The sequence below is a fragment of the Ogataea haglerorum genome, assembly GCF_019207285.1.
Source record: "Ogataea haglerorum isolate 81-453-3 chromosome Unknown 81-453-3_NODE_10_length_422072_cov_98.086364, whole genome shotgun sequence".
In the NCBI taxonomy this organism is placed as follows: domain Eukaryota; kingdom Fungi; phylum Ascomycota; class Pichiomycetes; order Pichiales; family Pichiaceae; genus Ogataea; species Ogataea haglerorum.
In genome coordinates this window covers 316,715-337,595 of record NW_025065160.1, presented here as the reverse complement: position 1 = coordinate 337,595, position 20,881 = coordinate 316,715, and the positions used below count along the sequence as shown (strand labels likewise).

The 20,881-nt window shown below is 43.1% G+C and overlaps 13 protein-coding genes across 13 annotated transcripts; 7 read left to right on the top strand and 6 right to left on the bottom strand.

Moving 5' to 3' along the window:
• Nucleotides 1–105: 105 nt before the first annotated feature.
• Nucleotides 106–372, bottom strand: KL911_003812 (uncharacterized protein; the record flags this gene model as incomplete). Its single annotated transcript, XM_043199034.1, has 1 exon — nt 106–372. The coding sequence occupies one exon, from the start codon at nt 370–372 to the stop codon at nt 106–108; it is 267 nt and encodes an 88-aa protein (XP_043053596.1).
• A 199-nt stretch (nt 373–571) lies between these two features.
• KL911_003811 (uncharacterized protein) lies at nt 572–2,056 on the bottom strand (the record flags this gene model as incomplete). Its single annotated transcript, XM_043199033.1, has 1 exon — nt 572–2,056. The coding sequence occupies one exon, from the start codon at nt 2,054–2,056 to the stop codon at nt 572–574; it is 1,485 nt and encodes a 494-aa protein (XP_043053595.1).
• A 347-nt stretch (nt 2,057–2,403) lies between these two features.
• KL911_003810 (uncharacterized protein) lies at nt 2,404–3,384 on the top strand (the record flags this gene model as incomplete). The annotated part of the gene is made up of 1 exon (XM_043199032.1): nt 2,404–3,384. One exon carries the CDS (start codon nt 2,404–2,406, stop codon nt 3,382–3,384), a length of 981 nt encoding a protein of 326 aa, XP_043053594.1.
• Nucleotides 3,385–3,448: 64 nt separating this feature from the next.
• KL911_003809 (uncharacterized protein) lies at nt 3,449–4,045 on the top strand (the record flags this gene model as incomplete). The annotated part of the gene is made up of 1 exon (XM_043199030.1): nt 3,449–4,045. The coding sequence occupies one exon, from the start codon at nt 3,449–3,451 to the stop codon at nt 4,043–4,045; it is 597 nt and encodes a 198-aa protein (XP_043053593.1).
• A 650-nt stretch (nt 4,046–4,695) lies between these two features.
• On the top strand, nt 4,696–5,988 carry KL911_003808 (uncharacterized protein; the record flags this gene model as incomplete). Its single annotated transcript, XM_043199029.1, has 1 exon — nt 4,696–5,988. The coding sequence occupies one exon, from the start codon at nt 4,696–4,698 to the stop codon at nt 5,986–5,988; it is 1,293 nt and encodes a 430-aa protein (XP_043053592.1).
• Nucleotides 5,989–6,222: 234 nt separating this feature from the next.
• On the top strand, nt 6,223–6,906 carry KL911_003807 (uncharacterized protein; the record flags this gene model as incomplete). Its single annotated transcript, XM_043199028.1, has 1 exon — nt 6,223–6,906. One exon carries the CDS (start codon nt 6,223–6,225, stop codon nt 6,904–6,906), a length of 684 nt encoding a protein of 227 aa, XP_043053591.1.
• Nucleotides 6,907–7,560: 654 nt separating this feature from the next.
• KL911_003806 (uncharacterized protein) lies at nt 7,561–8,655 on the top strand (the record flags this gene model as incomplete). The annotated part of the gene is made up of 1 exon (XM_043199027.1): nt 7,561–8,655. One exon carries the CDS (start codon nt 7,561–7,563, stop codon nt 8,653–8,655), a length of 1,095 nt encoding a protein of 364 aa, XP_043053590.1.
• A 46-nt stretch (nt 8,656–8,701) lies between these two features.
• KL911_003805 (uncharacterized protein) lies at nt 8,702–14,005 on the bottom strand (the record flags this gene model as incomplete). The annotated part of the gene is made up of 1 exon (XM_043199026.1): nt 8,702–14,005. The coding sequence occupies one exon, from the start codon at nt 14,003–14,005 to the stop codon at nt 8,702–8,704; it is 5,304 nt and encodes a 1,767-aa protein (XP_043053589.1).
• Nucleotides 14,006–14,210: 205 nt separating this feature from the next.
• On the bottom strand, nt 14,211–15,788 carry KL911_003804 (uncharacterized protein; the record flags this gene model as incomplete). The annotated part of the gene is made up of 1 exon (XM_043199025.1): nt 14,211–15,788. The coding sequence occupies one exon, from the start codon at nt 15,786–15,788 to the stop codon at nt 14,211–14,213; it is 1,578 nt and encodes a 525-aa protein (XP_043053588.1).
• Nucleotides 15,789–15,917: 129 nt separating this feature from the next.
• KL911_003803 (uncharacterized protein) lies at nt 15,918–16,658 on the bottom strand (the record flags this gene model as incomplete). The annotated part of the gene is made up of 1 exon (XM_043199024.1): nt 15,918–16,658. One exon carries the CDS (start codon nt 16,656–16,658, stop codon nt 15,918–15,920), a length of 741 nt encoding a protein of 246 aa, XP_043053587.1.
• A 441-nt stretch (nt 16,659–17,099) lies between these two features.
• On the top strand, nt 17,100–19,184 carry KL911_003802 (uncharacterized protein; the record flags this gene model as incomplete). Its single annotated transcript, XM_043199023.1, has 1 exon — nt 17,100–19,184. One exon carries the CDS (start codon nt 17,100–17,102, stop codon nt 19,182–19,184), a length of 2,085 nt encoding a protein of 694 aa, XP_043053586.1.
• Nucleotides 19,185–19,227: 43 nt separating this feature from the next.
• On the bottom strand, nt 19,228–19,950 carry KL911_003801 (uncharacterized protein; the record flags this gene model as incomplete). The annotated part of the gene is made up of 1 exon (XM_043199022.1): nt 19,228–19,950. The coding sequence occupies one exon, from the start codon at nt 19,948–19,950 to the stop codon at nt 19,228–19,230; it is 723 nt and encodes a 240-aa protein (XP_043053585.1).
• A 90-nt stretch (nt 19,951–20,040) lies between these two features.
• KL911_003800 (uncharacterized protein) lies at nt 20,041–20,864 on the top strand (the record flags this gene model as incomplete). The annotated part of the gene is made up of 2 exons (XM_043199021.1): nt 20,041–20,776; nt 20,851–20,864. The coding sequence occupies 2 exons, from the start codon at nt 20,041–20,043 to the stop codon at nt 20,862–20,864; spliced, it is 750 nt and encodes a 249-aa protein (XP_043053584.1).
• Nucleotides 20,865–20,881: the final 17 nt, after the last annotated feature.

The following is a 20,881-nucleotide window of genomic DNA, read 5'->3' as shown; positions in this document are numbered from 1 at the left end:
ATTCATTACTTATTTATAGTCGTTAAATCAATGCGTCATAAAACCAATGCGTCATGAGTGAGACATGGTATACACTGCTGCCTCAACCGTGGGAACTGCTTGCAGTTACTCATCTAGAGTCTGCATCTGGACTTTGTGAAATCTTTCTTCGTTTTGCGAATGATTGGAGCCACGTCTCTCTTTCTTAAAAACAGGCGGAATCTCTCCCGCATTAATCAAGTCCTCTAATTCGTCGCCATCTTTGCCCCAATTGCCCTTACCAAAACCATCTTTCTTCACATGATTAGGGTCCTGATCAAAGTGTCCAGTGTGGGTAAAGTATTTTGGCTCTGTGTGGGAGCCCTTGTCATTCCATTTCTCGGTTCTTGCCATTTTTAGTCAAAAAGTAATTTAAACTTTAACAAGATTTGAGAGCTTATATATTGACCCAGAAAACTGTGGAAATTGTGCCACTCCTAGCAGCCACGTCACTCCTCGGTGGCAAAATGTAGCAGCACAATAAAGCAAGCTGTCCGCCGGCCAAAACACTAAAATTCCCGCATGAGCCGCCCAAGTGCCCCACGCATTTACGTCACACGAGCAACACGATTTTAGCATTCTCGAACAATTTCGCCCCGAACATGCGCAAAAGATCGATAAATGACTTCCTAAAATCTGCAGACTTCTTATTTGAGAAATCGAACAATTGGCCATGTTGCGACTTCGTGTGATCTAAAACGAGGCAGTAAGAAAAAATGTCACGCATGGCTCCATTCGCCACCCAATCCCTAATCTGCCAAAGAGGAATCAATCCAGGTGAAACAAGCGGCAGGGCATAAATGGTTGATCCTTCAGCTCGCTTCCACAGTTCCTCGTCAGTCTGATCTCCAAACTCACTGAGTCCGAGAATTCCACTAATTTCTTGGGCCACTTTTCTACTGGCCGAGAAACTCCCACCCTGCACCCCGTAAATATTCTCTGCGACATTTATCATGTGATTAACGGGGCTACGCTTTATCGTTAGAGAGACGGCTGGCTCTGAAGATGCCGACTCTGACTCGCTCAAAGAGATAAGTCCACTGCAATCAGTGACTGTCTTAAGCTCATCAATCCTGTAGAAAGTGAGAGTAGTCAGATCCAATATTTCACCCCCAAACTTGGCTTTGTATTTCATCTTGTGGCAGTCATCGGCGTAGTACCCTAAATAATAATACTCTTTTCCTAGCTGTTCCGTCAGAACGAGTTCCCGCAAAGCACTAAGTGTGCCAAGTCCCAGATGAGCATAGTCTGGGTCCCAGATGAAATACACAGAAGACACAGAATTAGGCAAAATATCCAAGACTGCTATAGCCACTAGCTTGTCCTCAATGTAGTAGCATTCATGAACTGGACCTTCCACTTGTTCGCCGTCAATTTCTGTAAGTAGAGATTCCCGCCAGCGATTCAGCTTTGTCCAGTACTCTGGGGAGCGAGAGTCCGAGTATTGCTCTGGAAAGAAGGACTGGCATAAAAATCTCTTGAACCCATTTTGCGAAACTTCACAGGGATCATCATTGTGTATCGTTGTTTGGTATTTCTTGTACAGTGCATACTTTTCAGGGTGGAAATTAGGTGGGCCAATTATTGTTCTGAATGACGTTGTTCTTGTTTCTGCTGAAAGCAATACGGTCTTCAGATCAAACGGTTTATTTTTATTTCTGGCTTCCTGCCCTGTAATGAATCTGACAAATCTATTCACGTTGTGTCTATGTTCCTTATTGACTTTCAAAAGATTTGAGTTTGATCTAATTGTGTACAATCTGCAGCAATTTCGGAGCAGGTCTGGACGGTATAGAAAGCTTCCTGATCGTCTGAATCCTCGGTTCAACATCAATTCATAAATTTCTGGGGTGCACGAATAGACGTGGCAGCATATAGTGCTGGAGTTGGGATACTCATCAAAAGGTCTTGCACCCGCCCGGTAAGCCTCCTCGTATGACTGCAAACTGTATGATTTCTTACTTTTGTCTTTCTTCCCATGACAGTATCCACAATCTCTGCCTAGAATGTACAATGGTTCACCAATCACTAGATCCATTTGATTTCTATGAAATAATTTAAGTACGACTTCGGTTTTTTTGCTATGAATTTTGTGCCAAGAGAAATTCACTCATGATAATCGATCTAGCCTCTGGTCTATGATTGAGCCGCTAGTAGTAGCATGCTTGTGTACCTGTGTGGTCCTCGGAGACTCTTCTGATATATCCATTGCGCTACCCCAGGTTTAGTCATAATTACCTAATCCCCTGAAATTCTACCAAACGTTTGCTACGGAATCATTGATATAAAATGAAACAAATTCCTCTCCCTCTTTGAATAGCAACGTTTGCTACTAAATAATCTATTTAAGGTATAACAATTTCTTCTGACCAGCAATTGATCAGTATGAGTGAGACTAAAGTGGACATCCTCAAATTTGCGGACAAAGACGGCGAATACAAACGTAAGCCAAGCGTTTTCAGAGACTTCATCTCTTCCAAAGCTGGCGCTAAATTTCCACCAGAGGCTGGAAGATATCATTTATATGTCTCCTTTGCATGTCCATGGGCCCACAGAACCTTGATTGTTAGAGCTTTGAAAGGATTGACAGCGCTAATTGGAGTCTCCGTTGTCCATTGGCATATGGATGATAAAGGATGGAGATTTCCATCCGAAGACGACCCATGCGAGGGTGCTACTCCAGACAAGCTTTATGGAGTCAAAAGACTAAAGGAAATCTATCTCAAAGCAGATAAAAACTACAATGGTAGAATCACTGTTCCTGTTCTTTGGGACACTAAGACTCAGACCATTGTAAACAACGAATCCTCGGAGGTCATCAGAATGTTGAATTCTGAGTTCAACTCTCTTCTTGATGAGCATCACGCAAAAATTGATCTATATCCCTCGGACCTTCAGCAGCAGATTGACGACCTGAATGACTGGATATACCCAAACATCAATAATGGAGTTTACAAGGCTGGTTTTGCGACTAAACAAGAACCTTATGAAAAAGAAGTCAAGGCACTCTTTGAGCATCTTGACAAAGTTGAAGAAATCTTGGGACACAGGTATCGCAATGGCGAGCATTACCTTACGGGAAATATTTTAACGGAGGCGGATGTCAGGTTATTCACCACTATGATTCGCTTTGACCCGGTCTACGTTCAACATTTCAAATGTAACCTGAAAATGATTCGGTATGATTATCCCCACATTCATCAGTGGTTGAGAGAGCTATATTGGACAATTCCATCTTTCAAGGATACGACCAACTTTAGTCACATCAAATTCCATTACACCAAATCGCATATTGAAATTAATCCTCATCACATCACACCTCTCGGGCCACTTCCAAATATTGTGCCACTCGGCCAATTCAAATAGTTTTTTGTATGTACGTATTTTCTGAATATTATTGTCTCACAAATCATTATATTTCGCATAGAAGATGTCAAACATTTGGAGAAGCAAGATTTTCCATTTGGTTCGCCAAAACTCTACTAAAGCGGGATCCTCTTTCGGCGTTTCTCCCCAGTTAGCGGAGCTTCGTGTGGGGAAAATAATAGAAGTGAGAAAACACGAAAATGCGGATCGTCTATATGTCTCAAAAGTTCAATTAGCCGAGCACCCACAAAGCCCCAAATTTGTTCAAGTTTGCAGCGGACTTGTGGATTATATACCCATTGAGACCATGCTTCATTCAAGAGTTTGTCTGGTGACCAATTTGAAACCCAGCAAAATGCGTGGTGTAATGTCAGAGGCAATGCTCCTAGCAGCCACAAATGCTGACAATTCCGAGGCTGAAATAGTTGATGCTCCAGAAGGTGTTCCGTTAGGCACCTTGCTGTATTTTGAAGGGCATAAAAATGAGCATGAGAGTTTCGCAAGGTTGAGCTTTTCCCAATGGAAAAGTATTGCCGAAAACCTTCATACAGACTCGAACGGCAATGTGGTATTCGGGAATGAGCGGCCTTCATTGTTGCGTAGCGAAATAAACGATGATCCTTGTACTGTTCAAACGTTGACTAATTGCAAAGTTCACTGAAATGTCTGTAAGGACTGGTGCTACAATATACACAGCCTTATATTTTGTTTGTAACGGCTGCGGCTCGATGTGGATCAGGTACATGGCTATATCGGCTTCGAAATTATGAGATCGGAATCCATAAAGCATAGTAATTAATAGTATGACCATAATGCTACCTGGTTGTGCTGTGCCGGTTAACTGACCACACATCCCTATATATGAAATCGAAATTTACATTATATCAATCTCCTTTTTTTAGATGGCAATGTGTGTTTGCGGCGATGCCCAGAAAAAATTTCATCCGAGCATACCAGTAGTTTCAAATATGCTCTTGCCAAAGCGAGAGCTAGCGATTTGAACACATGAACTGATTGCCCTGGTTTTATGGTCCTTCTCACTGGTAAATTCACTGTAATCGGAGACATGTTTAAAATTCGGTGACTCCGAGAGTGGAAGAAAAACGCCACACACTAAAAGTAGAAAATTTTGTTGTTGATAAATACATTAGTCCCTTTTTTCAATCGATATATCTCTCATACTAATTCGCAAAATACTGAGAGCGAGCAGCTTTTTGACCTCCTGGGCTAATTCACCTGAAACAGTATCTTATTGGAAGATTAGCAACTATTTTGGGCCGAACCGTCTTGCCGCTCAATAAATAAATAACAATGTCAAAGCCAGTTAAAAATTCATCCATCGCCAAACTCGTTGACCCAGGAGCAGTTGCTTCCGAGCAGGCACAGGGAGGGCATGTGAAGCCGGATCCATCGAATCAGTTCACAGCGCCTACACCAGCCTCTTCATCCTCGTCATTTTCTTCCAACGGTCTTCAGAATCAGCAAGCGGCTCAGCAGGCCAACATACAAACTGGCGCCGGACAATATTATTCCATGCAACAACAACAACAGCAAGCTCCCCAACAATACGGTGCCAGTTTTTTGCCTCCTCCGAACCCAATGAACATGCAGCAGGCCTACTATATTCCTTTCTTTCCAAACCCCTATTACAATCCGTCCCAGCAGCAGCAGCAGCAGATATCTCAGCAAAGATTTTCCTCCAACGTTCAGCCGAGTGCGATGTCACCAAATGGTGCTTTGAAACTTCCAACTTTTTCGGGAAACAGTCCATATTATCAAAAGGGCAGCCAGTTAGCACAGGCCTCAACGGGCATTGAGACACCGCCACAAAATATAATCGCTTCCAACCCGTATATAGAAGGTTCCGAATCTGGCGCTTCCCTCAAACCTAATCCCTACGGTAACTCAGAAGCTACCAAAAGAAGTTTGCAGTCTATTGACCCCGAGAACGAAACAAAGCCTTACAAGTGCTCTCAATGTGATTGGGCTTTTATTCGACACAGCGACCTTCGCCGCCACACGAGATCTCACGGAAACCCAGAATACCACTGTCCCTACTGGCATCCTGAATATGCTACGTGCCCACATAGAAACCAGGGATCTTTTAATAGATTGGATGTCCTGAAAAGACATTTGCGTCTTGTCCACTTTGATCCAGAGATTAAAGAACAAGGAAGAGACGGGTTGGTCAGAAGACAAGATGCAGGTACATGTCTTTCATGTAGCAAATACTTTGCCAGCAGCAAGGCTTTCATTGAGCACGTAGACGACTGTGCTCTCAACACGCCTATGGAACAATGGAGATACAAGAAAAACGGTATTGTAACAAGCGTGAAAAAAGAGAGAGGAAAAGCATTTGAAGAGAATTTGCAACCTAACTCGGACCAAGACTTCCCTGGTAATATCGAGCAAAAGGTTATCACAGGGAATGATATACTGGTGAAATCTGAGCGTGTGAAATTCAGAGATTCAGAGTCCTCCGAGTCCCTAGATGCTGATCCTGCAACCTCTAAAAGACTGGCCTCATCGCTTGACGGGGCCAAAAATGGCAATCATGATTACCTCAAGCGTCCAAGAGGGAGACCACGGAAACTTGTATCGTAGAAAGCAACTTATATACTCGATGTATTTTTGTTTGTATATTATAAAATGAAGCTCAATGATCTATTTAGTTTTCAGTGAAATTTAAAAAATACTGTAATAAATTTTATTTTTCCGAAAAGGGACATCAACAGGAACGCTAGATCGTTGCGCCATTTCAGAATACCTGTTTGCAACTAAATTCATATTTCTTCAGTATGAGAGGTATGTGTGTATCATGAAGAAGATAGGACTAACATGCAAGACTACAAATTAGTTGTTTTAGGAGCTGGAGGTGTTGGAAAGTCTTCACTAACGGTTCAATTTGTTCAAGGAGTTTACATCGAATCTTACGATCCCACCATAGAGGACTCTTACACAAAGGATATTGAGGTTGATGGCCGAGCTTGTAATCTAGAGATATTAGACACCGCAGGTGTGGCCCAGTTCACGGCAATGAGAGAACTGTATATTAAGTCAGGACAGGGGTTTATTTTGGTTTACTCGGTCACCGACAAAAGCTCTCTGGAAGAGCTCATGGCAATACGCGAACAAGTCATGCGCATCAAGGAATCGTCTAATGTTCCCATGGTTCTTGTGGGGAATAAGTGCGATCTCACGAATGAGCGGGAAGTCACACCCGAAGATGGAATCGAGGTGTCCAAGAAATGGAATAGAACGCCGTTTTATGAGGCCTCAGCAATGTACAAAATGAATGTAGAAGACGCATTCATTGATGTTGTGCGGCAAATAATCAGAAAGGAAGTCCAAGCGTCGAGTGGAACATCAGGATCTGGTTCTCGTCAGAAAGAAGACGTGCCTTCACCCGTTTCAGCTCGAAAGCCATCTGAGGGTAAGAAAAAGCCTACGCCGGCCGCCGCTAAGCCAACACCAGCTGCTGATGCCAAAAAGAAGAAGAAAAGAAGGTGTGTAATTTTGTAATCTACGACCTTGAAATTGGGACAATGCAACAAGCTAAAATGTAGCATCACGGCTGTTGCTGACTCCCAGCTGCACTGCCTGGCTGGACATATTGACTAGCGAAAAAGTTTTAGAAAAAAAACAAATGACAGCCGTGGGGTTCGAACCCACGCCTCCGAAGAGATCAGGACCTTAACCTGACGCCTTAGACCACTCGGCCAGACTGCCATCTTCTCTTATCTCCCTCTCTCAGGGGACTATGCTGAGCATAGACAAAGTAATCATTGCACCTGAAATTTCTTGCAGTGGAACAGCTGATGTGATAAATGCATCTGAAAATGCATCCCTATTGTATTCTTCGCGGCTGCATACGAAGAATTGGTACTCAATTCGTGACTTTACGGTAATCAGCAGCTTCTCGTTTAATCTATTGTCAGTGCCCCGCATGTTCGACGTATGATATGCCCGGAGTTTGTACTGAATATGGGTATTACACCACTCCGATATGTACTGGGGAGGGTAGCGCCATTTTATAAAAAACTCTGATTCGTTCAATCTTGCCGCATCTAGGGAAACGACAGGTCATCCACAAGTGACGTTCAGACCACTCCAATTTAACCTACTGGAAATATAAACTCCTAGTTTTCTTGTGGGTAGCTCCCAACACTATAAACAATGATGAAAGCACTTTGTTACTTAGGACACAATAAAGGAATCTGCTGGCAATCAGTTCCTAAACCGAAGATCAGGCTCCCAACAGATGTGGTGGGTAAGATACTTGCAACCACCATTTGTGGCACCGATCTGCATATCGTCAAAGGACATGTGCCTGAATGCACAGAATGTGCTGAGTCGCAACCAGGACGGGGCTTGATCTTAGGTCACGAAGGTATCATTGAGATTGAAGAGACAGGTTCCAAAGTCTCCAAATTCAAGAAAGGAGACATTTGCATCGTGTCCTGCATTTCACCATGCGGTGAATGTTATTACTGTAAGAGGAACATTCAAGCTCACTGCAGAGAAACCGATACTCACTGTGGCTGGATTTTAGGTCATGCTATTGACGGAACACAGGCAGAGTATGTTCGTGTTCCATTTGCTGATCATGGCTTGTACAAGGTCCCGAAAGGGATCTCTTACGACGCCCTGATCATGCTGAGCGATATTCTTCCAACAGCCTATGAAGTCGGTGTGCTCAACGGTAAAGTTAAGGAAGGCGATAGTGTGGCAATTGTCGGGCTAGGTCCGATTGGACTTTCCGCTTTGATTTCAACTAAGTCAATGAATCCAGCCAAGATCATCGCAATCGACATGGACGACTCAAGACTTGAGGTTGCGAAAAGAATGGGAGCAGACGAAATAATCAACCCTTCAAAGACGGACGCCAAGGAAAAGGTCCATGAGCTTACAGCTTCCGAGTACAAAAACTCAGGTGTTGACGTTGCAATGGAGTGTGTTGGTATCCCACAAACTTTTGAAATGTGCGAAGATCTGATCGGTCCCGGAGGCCATATCTCGAACGTTGGTGTTCACGGAAGCGCAGTTCAGTTGAAATTGCAGGAATTGTGGGGGAAAAACGTGACCTTGTCCACCGGATTGGTTTCAGCTTATTCCACTGCCGACTTGTTGCAGAAAATCGTTGATGGTAAGATCCATCCTGAATCTCTGGCAACCCACCATTTCAAGCTCGATGAATTTGAGAAAGCTTATGAAGTTTTCTCAAACCCTGGAAAAAGCAAGGCAATCAAGGTTGTTCTGACATCAGAGTAGTCTTTATTCCTCATACCTGTTCTTTGTTACATAAGGTTGCAAAAACTCAGCTAGCTTCGTTCTTCGTATTCTTGTACTTTTCTTCCGACCTGCGTTTCTCTTCTGGATCAAGAATATTAATGCCTCCTTGAAGTGTCCGGGATATCGCTTCTGTAGTTCCAATAATTGGACGAATAACCATGATAGGAGTGGCTTTGGCCAACTCCCGGGCCGCAATCTGTGCACTACCGCTCCGTGCAGCACGCGTGCTTGCGGTCACTATTGCTTCACGAGCAGTGCTTAAGTTCCTTCCCAGCGAAGTATAAGCCGTTTGCAAACCCTTGTTTAAATTTTCCGGCTGATTTGAGTACAGACTAACAATTTTCTGACCTTCATTGTCAGACTCGTCATAATAGTCATCTAGATCACTATCGCTCTCCAACACATCAGGAAGCTCAGCAGTACTCTTGAATACAGCAGGGACAAGAAACCTAGATTTCTGGTATTGCTCAGCATCCTGTGTCCCAGCTTCATCCAGTGTTGAACCTTCTTCTAAGAGTTCTTCCTCCTCACCATAGGAATCAAACGAGTTTCGATGGAACGCTGAGCCACCCATGGTATTGCGACGTAATAAAGACTTGTCCCCTGGAGTCGCGTAGATGACCTCGTTTGGTGATGTTCGTCTTCGGGACTTTTGGTTTTTTTTGTATCCTGGTAGTCTGACAGCGGAGCCGTCTCCTCCCAAAGCACCTTCGGTAGACTCCAGTATATTTTGGGTTCCAGCAGCAAGTTTAACGCCGAATTTGAGCAGTTCGCCACCAGTTATTTTGGCAAATGAAAGTGCACCTTTTTGCAGACCTCTTACCACACGGCCATCTCTCTCATATTCTTTCAAAGGCACAGCTACCAATTCTCTAAAGCCAGATCCAATTTTCACAATTGATTTCACAGGAGCAAGACCTGAAAGAACCCCACTAAGCTGATTTCTTTTGATGTCTGGCATCCACAAGTCATTAAGCATCTTGTGCAAACGAGTGAATCCCGGCACTCCATAAAGCACCAGTTTCTTCAAAATCATCTCCGACTCGTCAAGAATGAAAAAGTTCATAAACTCTGTAGTATGACCAGACCTAATTCCAGCATAGTCAACCTTTTTAGGCTTGTAATCAAGTTTGATCCTCACGGAGTTGACTTGAAACTTTTCAATGAAGACCTCCTCCTCATCTAAAGTTGGGGGAGTGAAACGGTCATCTTTGAACTCACCAAATCTGGTCAAGAAATCAAGAGTATCTTGGTCCACATAAAGTCTCAGCGGAAGCACGGATACAGAAATAACCAATTCAGAAGCCGCCAGTGACGACACAGGGCGAACAGTGTCGATCACAGCATGAATCATACTGGAGCCAAGTTCTTTATCTCCAGCTTCACGCAGATAACCCACAAACATATTCCAGCTTGACGTGGGCACATTATCTGCCACTCTGAAGGATCCGACACTCAGATCAATTCTGCTGACGAGTTCCGAGTCATCTTTGTTTTCGTCGTCACTGAAGTCTATAGAGTTCTTGGTTGGATGTGGTTCATTATTAGCCATGGTCAGGATCGATAGATCAAGGTTTTCTAGCTCAACTAGAACCTTATGATATATAGATCTTTTCAAACGCACTCTCCTATTTGAGCCCTTGCCTAGTTCGATATTATGAGAGGGCGCTGCAGAGCGAGTGCTATTAGTAGTGCTGATTGACGCAGGCGACGAAGAGCCTGGAGACAACATATTACGCTCGCTTACGTTCTCTGGATCGGTACCATTGCTGATCGACTTATTGATATTATCGTAAAATGACTGAGGATCCTGACCAGCAAAGAGTCCCACATGGATCGACTCGTATAGTACTTCATTCACGGCCTCCGCATCTAACTCATTGGAATCATCAGAAGCCGAGGGGACATTTTGGTTGATGGAACCCTCGGTCACTTCATTAATGTTGTCCCCTAGCTTCGCAGCTTTATCCTCAACACGTCGAATAGCGTTCTTGATTGTGGTCTGCGTCTCTTTCCAGTCATAGCCATCATAAAGCTTGATTGTAACATTGGAGATACTGATTCCAATAGCCATTGGTATAACCTTCGTCGTGAACTCTTCACCAGAATGTTCGAAATGATTATCATCAAAAATGATTTTGGACATGGCACCTGATTTGGTACTGCTATTAGCCAAGCTACCAGAGCGTGTGGCTGATTGCTCCCCTGAATCGGCATTTAAATTCTTGTTGTAAAAGTCTTCGACGATTTCCAACTTTTCGTTGTCAGCAATCTCAGATTCCTCCAGATTGCCAACATGTCCACTTACCGGCGCTGAGAACATTGTTTCATCAATGTCTTTAAAAACTTCCATTTCATCTGTCATCGGTTTATACTTTTCAGTGAATGAGAATTGCACAGGCTGCGTCAGGTCTTTTAAAGTCTGGATCAAACACTGGGACGAGTCTGCACAAACGTCCATGGTCAATGCATCAGTATGTATTTTTATATCGACTAAAGGAAAGATCTTTCGACCGGAAAATGCCTGTGGCATACTCTCTTCCAAATGACTTTCACTTTCAAATGTTGAATTCAGAAACAGAGATGAAATATAACCCACAGGGACAAAACCCTTGCTTTTCAAAATAGCATTGAGCGTCCAGACAGCATGATTGCTGTTCGCTTTAATCCAGTGCCTCAATGATTTACTTTCTTTGTCGCTGAGAATATTGGCCACATCATCAATTAGTAGCAGAGTTAGGGAGCTAAATGAAGATTGCAGTTTCGAGCGCCCATCAATATCAATCAAGAGGTCGGCAATCCCTTTTTTAATAACAAGCTCAATTTTTGATTTTAAGCTGACTGGAACAAGACCTATCGAAACATCAGCAAAGGTAAAATTAACCTGACGTTTTTTGCCGGTAGAAGAGGATGCCGATGAGCCCCGATCAGTTTCATCTCGACTCTTCTCTCTGGATTCTAGAAGAGTGATCCATTCTCCATAATAATTGAATGAGCAGTTTTTGAAGTGCACCCCCAGGTTATCTTTGAATTTTGCAAAGATCATCGGATACCCCTTGTTTTTGGGATCTGCTGCTTCCAACAATGACTCATGTATTGATTCACATACTCTTTGTATGAGCCCATTCATAACATAGGCGTGTAAAGTTGCATCTTGCAGAAAGTTCACAAATATATCTTTCAGGAAGATTTTCAAATCCCCAAAATTGGGACAAATATTGGAGAATGTTCCTGAGCATTGTTTGATTTCAACGCAGTATTTGAGCATTTTGGTAGCGTTGAGAAACAAACTACTACCCATTCTTACTTTTTTCTGCCTTGTTACTGGAGGTGAAATCACCATGGATTTGTACACTAAGTCAACAAGTCTTCCAAAGCCATTTATCAGTTTCATCATGACGTCAAAATCAAGCTTCAGAGTAACATTTTCAATTATAGTTTTCGATTTGCTTTTGAGCCATATTTCCTGAAGCGAGCTGGAATCAAAAGATCGTATTTTCTTAACACCTGTCGTAGATGTTTCAATATTGGATATCATCAAGAACTGGTTAGAGGCATATTGTTCTTCTACCGTTGCATCGCTGTATTCAAAAAGAATGTTGCTAGTATCAAAGCGACCCTCCTGAGAATCGTAAGTTATCGGAAGAATAGTAGTTGTGATGTCAAAGTCATTGAGTTGAAGCTTGATGTGAATAGATGAAATCTGTGCGTGAAACTCGCTAGATCTTCCGTTATTTGTTGTATCCGGTAAAGAGAAGCGGGATGTATACATGTTTGAGTATGCATTAGGAGCCTTCATAGATGTAGCTGAGACAAGAGCCTCTACAACAGGTTCCATCAATGAGTAGTAACGTGCTGCCAAAGTTAATAGTCGTTCATCGACAACAAGATTGGCAGCCTTCGGGCATATCAAAGTGATTCGAGAAGCATCGTTATTCAGCATTTCAAGACCGAGGTCCGCAACGTTCGATGCGCGAGAGTTATCAAAGCTAAAGAGATCTGCTCCGCTGTCATTCCTTGATAGTCGTATTTTTGCGATGGAACCAAAGGAGAAAGAAGCATTTTTCTGTTCAAAGCGTATATCACTGAATGATAAGCAAATGCTATTGTCAAGAGCAAACTGTCCGTTACTCAATAGTGCTGATTCAAAACTAACACTTATCTCATCAATCTTTAAGGTATTCAACGGAGTCATGCTAGTAGGCTCGCTTTCCTTATCAGTGTCTTCAGATCTATCAGTAGTACTAATTGCTGAAAGCCTCACAAGATTTCTGATTGATTGTAAGACTGACGATAAACATTCAGGAATTGGAGAGGCCGCGACTTTAACATGCCCCACGTCCACTTGCACATTCTCTATGTTTTGAAGTCCATCAAACTGGAAGCTGCATTCACTGATATGGGCAACACAAACAGCTGATGGTTGGGGAGGTTCGTAGGTAGAAGCCCCATTTGGAATCGAAGAGAATACATTAGATGTCGCACTCATGTACACGGACTCAGATGTCTGACTTGCAAACATCATGCTCTCCATCAAAGATTTCTGAATATCTTCCTTGTTTTCTGCCATAAACGAGGTTTGCAATAATTCATCGTCATAGTCCTCAGAATCGCTCTCGTCAGACTCGCTTTTGTCCTTTTCTTTTGATTCGTTATCATTATCCACTCCCTCTCCCGGATAAACTTCCGGTTTGATGGCGTTCAACTTCATTCCCTCAACTGTGATGTACCTAGTCCCCTCTTTTGATACCAAGGTGACCGTATCAATGCACACTTCCATAACAGAAGCCTCGAGTACCATGGTAATTTTTATGTCGCGTATCGATAGTTGTAGCCTTGACAAAGCCATATCTGCAGCCTTTGCCATCATATTGCTCATTTTATAGTCTTTCGTTTCTGTTGGAATCGAATTAGAATCAAGTGAAGCGGTCTCTTTGATATCTTCGTCCTCCACAACATTGTCTTCAAACATAACGCTGTTCGCGAGATCGGCTGTGCTTTTCGCAAGGGAGAATTGATCTGTGCTATTTGGTTTTCCAGGAGTTAACGATGGAGTGAGGGTAATATTTACCCCGACGCAATCGACGTTGACACCATCGCTAATCGTAAGGGAGAGAGCAAGCGTTTCGATCGACCCGCTTCTCATGTACATTCCTGGTATGCTGAACTTGTCAATGTCTAACTCCAGATTCCGGAGATTTATTTTGGAGCTTGTGCCCAGGGAGACATCCAAATTAGGTAGATCAATCTCGGAAAATAAGGAGAGCTGCTGAAGGATGTATTTCAGTAACCTCTTCTGTATGTTTTGAGGCATCCATTGAGGCGCCATTTTTTGCAAATATGCGTTGAACTCCTGAAAAGGATTTTATGGTTCAAGTCTACTGGATCAAACTTCAACTAATAAATGAAGAGTGTATATTCGCCACCTTTTAGATTGTAGTATAAATATTCATGCTACAATTAAATTTTTTGACATGATAACCAGCCTCCGCGGCGGTGCAATTTTTATTTTCATTTTTACGTGGGGTCCCACCTTAATCTCCTATTTCCACAACTTCACTGTGCATAGCTTCATGTATTATGTTTCTCTTTTTCAGTTCGATTTCTTGCCCTTTGATGTAACTGATAAGCGCAAGACCGGCTATGAATGTCAGTCCAACAAGTAGCGTGTTCGCGGGATTGGGATTCATTTTGAATATGGTATGCGTAGCATTGTCAAGAGGGGCCTGAAGCACATTGAATAATCCAGAGATACAATTGATGGACCCATAAACGGTTCCAAAAGTTTGATAGCCGAACACTTTGGCGCAGTAATCAGAGACGGCTGTGTAGTAAAATGGGCGATAAAACACGAGCATCACGATGCCCAGGTATTGCACCATCTGCAAAGGAATCATTCCAAAAATTCCTATCAAAAGTGAGATTTGAAGCAAGACCGAAAGCACTGTCACAATTTTAAAGTTGTCCAGTAAAATTCCAATGAAAGGAATGGCAAACACGCCTCCAACAGGAAGAGCAACATCGAAGAACTTGTTAATTTGAACCGCAATTGCCTCGTCCTGGAAATAGTACTCCATTTGAGACCTTATAGTTGCCACAAAATAGTTGACCCTGAGCATTTGAATGGTGGCAAAACAAACCATAAGGATAAACCATGGTGAAGTCATTTGTTCCTTCAAGGGTTTATTATGCAGCACTCCAGAAACACCTCCTGATTTTTCATACAGACGGTTCTCAGCAACCTCTTCATAAACTGACTTGGCCGATCTATTAGATCTCACGGATTTAATAGATGGCCTACGCGATCTCTGAGCATCAACCTGGGCCTGAGAATATCTGAGATCTTCAGGATCCATCGGGAGACCGGTTTCGTCGATTCCTGTTTCGCCTATCTTAGCCAAAGTTTCCACTGTTTTATAGGACTTTTTAGGCATCACTGTGAGCTGACACACCAGTATGAAAATCGGCACGATCAGATAAGCAGTGAAAAACTTCTTGAGACTCAAGTCCCGAATCCAATTGTTCTGGTACACAAGTCTGTACATGAGAAACACTGCTGAACTGGAATCGAATGCTCCAGTGAGGAAAGCTAGCACGGTACCCGATCTTCCAGGGAACGAGTTGGCTAACTGGAACGAGCTGATGAAGACGAACGGACCACCAAAAGCAAGCCCTATGTAGCCTGCAAGATAAGGATCAAAGATACTAATCGATTGTCCTTGCGAAAGACTTATTGCTGCAAAGAATATCACAATTGCACCAATAATTCCTGTCACTCTTGGTCCGAAAGTGTCAAGCACTCGTCCAACTACGAAAGCTGTAGCGTTGGTGACAACTGCCGCGATAGTAAACATAAAGTTGAGTTTCAGGTCACGCTCTGCACACATGTTGTTATTTCCGGTATCGACGTTTTCTTTACAGTACTCGCGGTAAATGCCTTGGTCGATCAAGATAGGTTTTAATGCAGCAAATCCGAAAATAGGGCCTGCGGCAAACAAGCACCACGTCAATGCGCACCCAACCTGGAACAGTCTAACCCTCAAAGGAGGGAGAGATTCCTTAACAGGATTTGTTGCAACAGGAATTAAGGGAGTTTCTTCCTCATCAGGCATGGCTAAATATTTGCACGAACCAGGAAAAAGACTAAGAAAACTAACAATTTTACCTAGCAGCCAACAAATTATTTTTGAAACTACTTGATAAAGGGAGGAAATAAGCCTGCTTATCTAAGTGCGATTTATTTATGCGACACCCATCTTTCCAATCTCTTCACTCAACTCCTCAAGCTCTTTTTCCTCGTCCTTGTTAGAGTCGAGCTTTTCTTTATTTGACTCGCTTAAAACGTTCTCCACCCAAGCAATCTCTTTTCTAATCAAATCCTTAGTATTTGGAACAAAATGTCCTCCAGGGTGTTTTAAGACAGTAGCGTTCTCGCAGCTTTCAACAAGGGCTTCAGCTCTGTCAGGAGAAACCACAGTATCAAGTTCTCCGAAAATATGAAGGGTTGGAAGCTTGATTTTGTTCTCGTAATATTTTTGGTATTTTTGAGGTTTGAGCTTGAATCCGGCATAGAATATCGCAAACTTGAGCTCCTTGCTTGCCTTTGGCTGTCCAACAATTTCAGCGTATTTACTACACACAACAGCAGCCAAACCGGCACCTTGAGAGAACCCCATGATACCAACGAACGGTCCATGTTCTTTGTAATGTTTCCTCACTGCATCTAGAGCTGGTTGGATATCATAGTCGCCAAGGGGTTGCCACCATCCGCGATAATCAAATTCGTCCTCGGCATTCTCGCTTGGGGGGACCTCAAATGGCAAGTCAGCTTTTTGAATCTTTAGAGACCCCTGAACGAAGACAGTGTGGTATCCAATTTTCTTCAAGGCTTTCCTGATACCTGAAGCTTTAACAGAAAAAGTTGGTCCATTTTGGGCGTAGCCATGCAAACATAGAATCGTTCCTTTGATAGCTTGCGACATTTTTGATATACTTTTTTGCGCTAGGTTTTTAGGGGGTGCAAATTTATCTTCAATTTATCATGGCTGTGCTACACGAATATCGGGTCTTTTCGATTAGTATTTCATGGGTCTTTATAGGGAAAAATTTCTTACGTCACTTTCACCATGTAGTGTACTTTATTATCTTCGGAGATAGCTTCTTATCATGAGTTGGTTACTTAAACCTATCATTTCCTAGTTTATATATCTATTGCACTAGATAATTCACGAACCTCGCAATATGGCCGAGGTGATATCCAAAGGTGGCCTTACCAGCGACTACAATTACTGCGTGTAGTAAGTACAACATTGATTATTCTGGTGTTTCTGTTTCATGCACCTTCCTAGTCATGCACAGCCTCGCGAAAAAACTTTATTTGGGCATGAAAGCTTTTGAACTTGAAATTTATACACACGCCTCTGATGACTGTCGATGCAATTGAAAATGGGTGGTTCGAGCCCCTGCCGTTGCAAAAATACCAGGATTTAGTGATGAAATCTATCCCTGAAAATCTTTCTGGCTGTCCTCCAGATAAAACAGTGGGTAACCCTGCAGTGCAGGTGGCTTGCGGACCGAACCTGAGATTATTGGGTTGCCTTGAAAACGGCAAAACCAATTACAGGGGAACTATCTTGCTTGTTCTGCGCGACGCCACGGAGACTGAAAGGGTGGAGCCTTTTATTGAGTATTATATTGGGCCTGCTACCAATTCTACTGGCTCTCCCCAGTTGAGCAAGGGTGAGTTTCCGGGAATTTTATTTCACCAGGAACAGGGTTTTAGCTTCTGGAGATTTAGCATGGAATTGCAATTGCAAGATTATGAACAGAAAGTGAAGTATTCTGTCAATGGCGAGTACAACGAGAACTTTCAATTCTATCTGCCTTCTGTCGAACAATCCATGAATGTTATGTCTTATTCATGTAACGGCTTTTCACTGAGTGTCAAAACTGCAAAATTCAAGAGCTCCTTGTGGTACGATGTTATGCGCAGACACAATGAGTTGCCATATCATGTCATGGTTGGAGGGGGTGATCAAATCTATTGTGACTCTGTGAAGAAATCCTCCAAACCTTTTGAAAAATGGCTGAAACATAAGAAACTGCATTCTAACGACAAGCTCACTGATGATATTGTTGACTCTCTGAAGAATTATTACCTGTCTAATTACATACAGTGGTTTGGTAAAGGGTATTGGGAAGGAACGGCGGGTGCGACTTTGCAGTGCATCTACCCTTTGGCCTTGCAACAAATTCCTCAAATTAACATTTTTGACGACCATGACATCATTGATGGTTTTGGCTCTTACAGCCATCGTACCATGACTCAGGATATTTTCAAAGGCGTTGGTAACATTGCATTCCAATATTATTTATTATTCCAGCATCACACCTCTCCTATAGAAGACTACAAGTCCGAACCTTCTTGGATTGTGGGAGCTTCTGTTGGTCCTTACATTAAACAGCTGTCCAGATCTATTTATACAAGGTTAGGAAAAGAGATGGCCCTAGTTGGAGTGGATTGTAGAACGGAAAGAACGAAAAAACAAGTTGTTACAAGAGAAACCTATGCTCGTGTGTTTGAGAGATTAAGACAAGAAATAACCGCATCTAAAGGTGACATCAAACACCTTCTTGTCTTGCTTGGTGTTCCGATTTGCTACCCTAGAATGGTGTGGATCGAGTCCATTTTGGGGTCTGCTGCTATGGGTCCTATCAAGTGGTTGGCCAGAAAAGGAATATTTGCCAAGGGCCTGGTCAACGAGTTTGACGGTAGTGTCGAATTACTGGACGATTTGAACGATCATTGGTGTGCTGTTCACCATAAGAAAGAACGCAACTGGCTGATGGGAGAATTGACAAAATTCGCCGGGACACACGGTGTCAGAATCACCATTCTTTCCGGTGACGTTCACCTTGGCTGTCTTTCACGAATGATGACGAAAATGCACAAACACCACATCTTCAGCAGCAGAATAGACGAGAATCGCAAGGAGATCTTGGCGCATCCAGAACACGATCCAAGACTTATCTTCAATGTCATTTCCTCTGCTATTGTTAACACTCCGCCGCCTAATGGCATGGCAACCCTGCTTGAGAAGAGATCCAAAATTCACCACTTTGACTCTAGTTGTGACGAAGACGTCGTGGATTTATTTGTAAGGGACACGGATGGCTCTGCCAGAGACAACTGCCTGTTTTTGAATAAACGGAACTACGCAGATCTTATTCCGTTCAAGAATATCAAGAACACAGAGCGTTACAGCAAGTTCCGCCCAGGAGATTTGATCCATCCAGGGCCATCTGATGCATTAGAGAAAGCAGAAAGCATTGGCGATGGTAGCTACTCCCCCCAAAAGATCGGCTATCCTATGGGTCCAGATTCTCTCGTGACCACCTTCCATTTCGAGGTCGACATGAGGGACACAAACTCTCGAACTTATGACTACGAGGTTTTGATTCCTCGATTGGAAGGGACTTACGATTTGAGAGACGTCGGCCTCAAGTAGATTATACTGTACTATTTCTATGTATTGCGCACTTGTAAGATAATTATTCTTTTTTCTCCACGAATATAGCCATCAGGGCAAACACAGAGTAGAACATCGCCAAAGGGTAAGCTACCAAAGGTCTGGCATTACTCAGATTGAGCACACGAACGAAAAAACCCGATGAAGAGAACGTGCACCAAAAAATAGCCAAGCACGCTAAAACATAACCAACAGTATTGTCCAACCGCATGAGGACCGCGATGCCACTGAGAATAACAAGCGGAAGCAGACAGTATCCTATAACCGACGCGGTTCTGAGGAAGTCGAGATTATTGTCCGAGGTGCTGTTCGACATGAGTTTGAACAACCAGTGTAGCGAGACTGTTCCAAATAACGCCACACCGTATATATATCCAAAATGTGTTTTTCCTGAAAGCAGAAGCAGGGTACCAAACAGCAGACAGAATATGAGTGGTCCAGCCAAATCTGAGTCCTGAATGATATCTTCACTCAAACTACTGGATTTGAAGTTCAAAACAGCTAATGTTTTAGATTTGATGTGATTGAAGTTGATCCCCAGTTCCTCTAGCAATGGAGGTTCCCCCGGGTAGCCACTGGTGGAGAAAGCTGCGAGAACACCTTTGCTCAAAGGTGGTTGATCTTGGTCTCCTCCAGCATAGGAGTAGCTTGTTTGCATAGGCCCTGTAGGAATTGATCCATTGTATAGACTTTGCTGTGATTGACCATTGTAAAAGCCGAGATTTGGCTGCTGGTAGTAGGACATCTTGGACGTCTGCTAATGTCGCCAACAAACAATTCCGAAAAAAATATGTATGCTCACAACTTTTTCCCACATCTTTGCACAGATTTCACGATGGAGTCTTTGGTGACCCACATATTGGAGGAGTACGGAGACCTACATCGCTCACTACTCCAGTTCCTAATGGCTGTGAAAAGTGTAGAATTCGAAGTATTGCACACCATTTTTGTGAAGCTTGTCATACAGTGTTTGCTTGAGAAGAATCATCCTGAACCATCAAACTCAGATCAAGAGAGGTATTTACGCGAATTGCTCGAGCAGACCCGACCTGAGCTACCAACGCTTACTTCTGAAAGTTTAGTCAAAACTCTTGCACTAATCAACCGAGAACTCGCGGCGCTTGATCTCGAAATAGTCGAGACCCTGGCCCAAGATAACGAAAAAAACATCAATGTCAGCTTTGTGAACACCAAATCGTCGCCGTCTATTAAGTTGTCTACGAGCTACACGGAAAAAGAGATTAGTGTGATCAATCAGCTGATCGATCAAATGTTCGAAAGCCCATTAGACGATGAGGATAATTTAACATATTCTCTTTCTTACACACAAGCACTCAATGTTGCGAAACGAAACATCCAAACTATTACCGACGCGCAAAAATTCATCAACAAATTGGAATCCTCAGGATGGCTCGAAACTGCGAAAGGAAAATACACTCTCAGCGCGCGTGCTCTTGCTGAGCTGAAGTCATATCTAATTGCCAAATTCGAGATCAAGTCGGCTGAGAACCCAGATGGAGCAGTGTCATGGTGTCATGGCTGTAACGAGATCATAACAATGGGGTATCGGTGTTCCAGGTCACGATGTTATATCCGTTTTCACGAACACTGTCGCGACTTGTATACCGAATCGCATCGAACCCAGACCTGCCCCGCTGACGACTGTGATTCTTCTC